Source organism: Chenopodium album, chromosome 8, assembly GCF_948465745.1.
Source record: "Chenopodium album chromosome 8, dcCheAlbu1.1, whole genome shotgun sequence".
NCBI lineage: Eukaryota > Viridiplantae > Streptophyta > Magnoliopsida > Caryophyllales > Amaranthaceae > Chenopodium > Chenopodium album.
In genome coordinates this window covers 66,441,962-66,443,876 of record NC_137841.1, presented here as the reverse complement: position 1 = coordinate 66,443,876, position 1,915 = coordinate 66,441,962, and the positions used below count along the sequence as shown (strand labels likewise).

Sequence of the window (1,915 nt, the reverse complement as noted above, 5' to 3'; positions counted from 1 at the left end):
CAGAGCGTAGAGGGGATACGGATAGAAGAGATAGGGAAAAGGGGCATGTTCAATTATTTAATGATTTCTTTGCGAGTAATCCAGTTTATAGCGACAAACAATTTCGGCGTAGATTTCGAATGCATCGACCTTTGTTTTGTAGGATTATGAACAAGGTGGTCGAGGGGGATCAATTCTTCTAGCAGCATAGGAATGCAACTGGAAGGCTTGGGTTATCACCGTTGTAGAAATGCACCGCTGCAATTAGAATGTTGGCGTACGGTACCTCTCCAGATGTCGTGGATGAGAATCTGCGCATTGGCGAAACAACCTCCAGATTGGCATTGCAACATTTTTGTCAAGGGGTTATTACACATTTTGAAGCTGGATATCTCAAAAGTCCCACCGACGAAGATTTAAGGAGAATCTTACATCAAAATGAAATGCGAGGTTTTCACGGTATCATAGGTAGCATTGACTGCATGCATTGGGAGTGGAAGAATTGTCCTATGGCTTGGAAAGCGCAATACTCATGCCGTAATAAAAATGCAACCCTCATTCTGGAGGCTGTTGCAGATCAAGATTTATGGATTTGGCATGCATTCTTTGGAATCCCTGGATCTTGTAATGATCTTAATGTCCTTTACCGTTCTCCGGTCTTTGATGATGTTCTTCATGGCCGGGCACCTCCAATTCATTTTACCGTGAACGACCATGAATACAAGTTGGGCTATTACTTAGAAAACGACATTTACCCAAAATGGGCTACTTTTATTCAAGTTATAACACTTCCTCAACTTCAGAAGGATAAATTATTTGCTGATAAACAAGCTACGGCTCGAAAGGACGTTAAACGAGCTTTTGGGGTTTTACAGGCTAGGTTTGTCATTCTACGACAACCCTCGGCCTCCCTTGCGTTTAATGAAGACATATTGTGTGACATAATGAAAGCTTGTATCATTATGCACAACATGACTGTCGAAGATGAACGACACAACTATACTCGGGACGAAGTTTTAAGAAGGTACTATGAACAAGATCACCCGCAAATTACAAGACCCACTACAAGTGCTACAGTTAACAACAACGAGCCTTTTGAATTCAATGTTGGCCGACCGCATAACGTTGATTTCGACACGTATGTCCAGAGAAGAATGTCACTACGTGATAGAGAAACTCATGTTCAATTAGAAGCAGATTTAGTGGAACACATTTGGCAAAAATATGGTACTATTAATGAGTTAAAAATTAAGTTGTCGTATAATTACAATTTAATATAGTCTTATGTAATCGTACACTAAAAGTCTAAGCTCGTTACTTATTTGGTTTGTAGTATGTATTAAATGTAATCGTAAGCCACTAAAATATTATGTTGTCTTAAATTTATAATTGTTTCAATATTATTAATTAATATTTAATAATTGTGTTGAGTTAAATAATAGTATAATTGTAATTAGTAGTACTAAAACTTCACTTAACCAAAACTTAATTAATAATAATGTGGTGATGTGTAAGAGAGAGAAATGTTGGTGGGGTGTGTGAAAAAGTAGGAGCGAGGAGTTTGATGAGCATTTTTTTTATCACTAGTGGGATAAAATTTGCTCACAAAAAATGCTCATGGTTGGCAAGAGAGAGAAAGTGGCTAGAGAGAGAATGAGCAAATTTTTTTTGCTCACTAGTGTGAGTGCTCTAAGGGACTATCAAAAGGGGACGAAAGGAGTATAACACAAAATTTGGCATACTAAAATTCCAAATATTTTTTTGATTCCAGACTCTTATTAGTCATTACATGAATTATATCCCCTTATATGTTGTCCACAATTGAACAAAATACATAAACCAATTATATAAATTAAAGGTTAAACTTATATAAAGCATTTAAACAAATTATAAATTCAAGTTAAAGACTATACATATAAACTTAGGGGACGTTTAG

General features: G+C 36.4%; 1 protein-coding gene across 1 annotated transcript; it reads left to right on the top strand.

The window, feature by feature from the left end:
• The first annotated feature begins 248 nt into the window (after window positions 1–248).
• LOC145555358 (uncharacterized) lies at window positions 249–1,259 on the top strand. Its single transcript, XM_081617104.1, has one exon. The coding sequence runs from the start codon at window positions 249–251 to the stop codon at window positions 1,257–1,259; it is 1,011 nt and encodes a 336-aa protein (XP_081473230.1).
• Window positions 1,260–1,915: the final 656 nt, after the last annotated feature.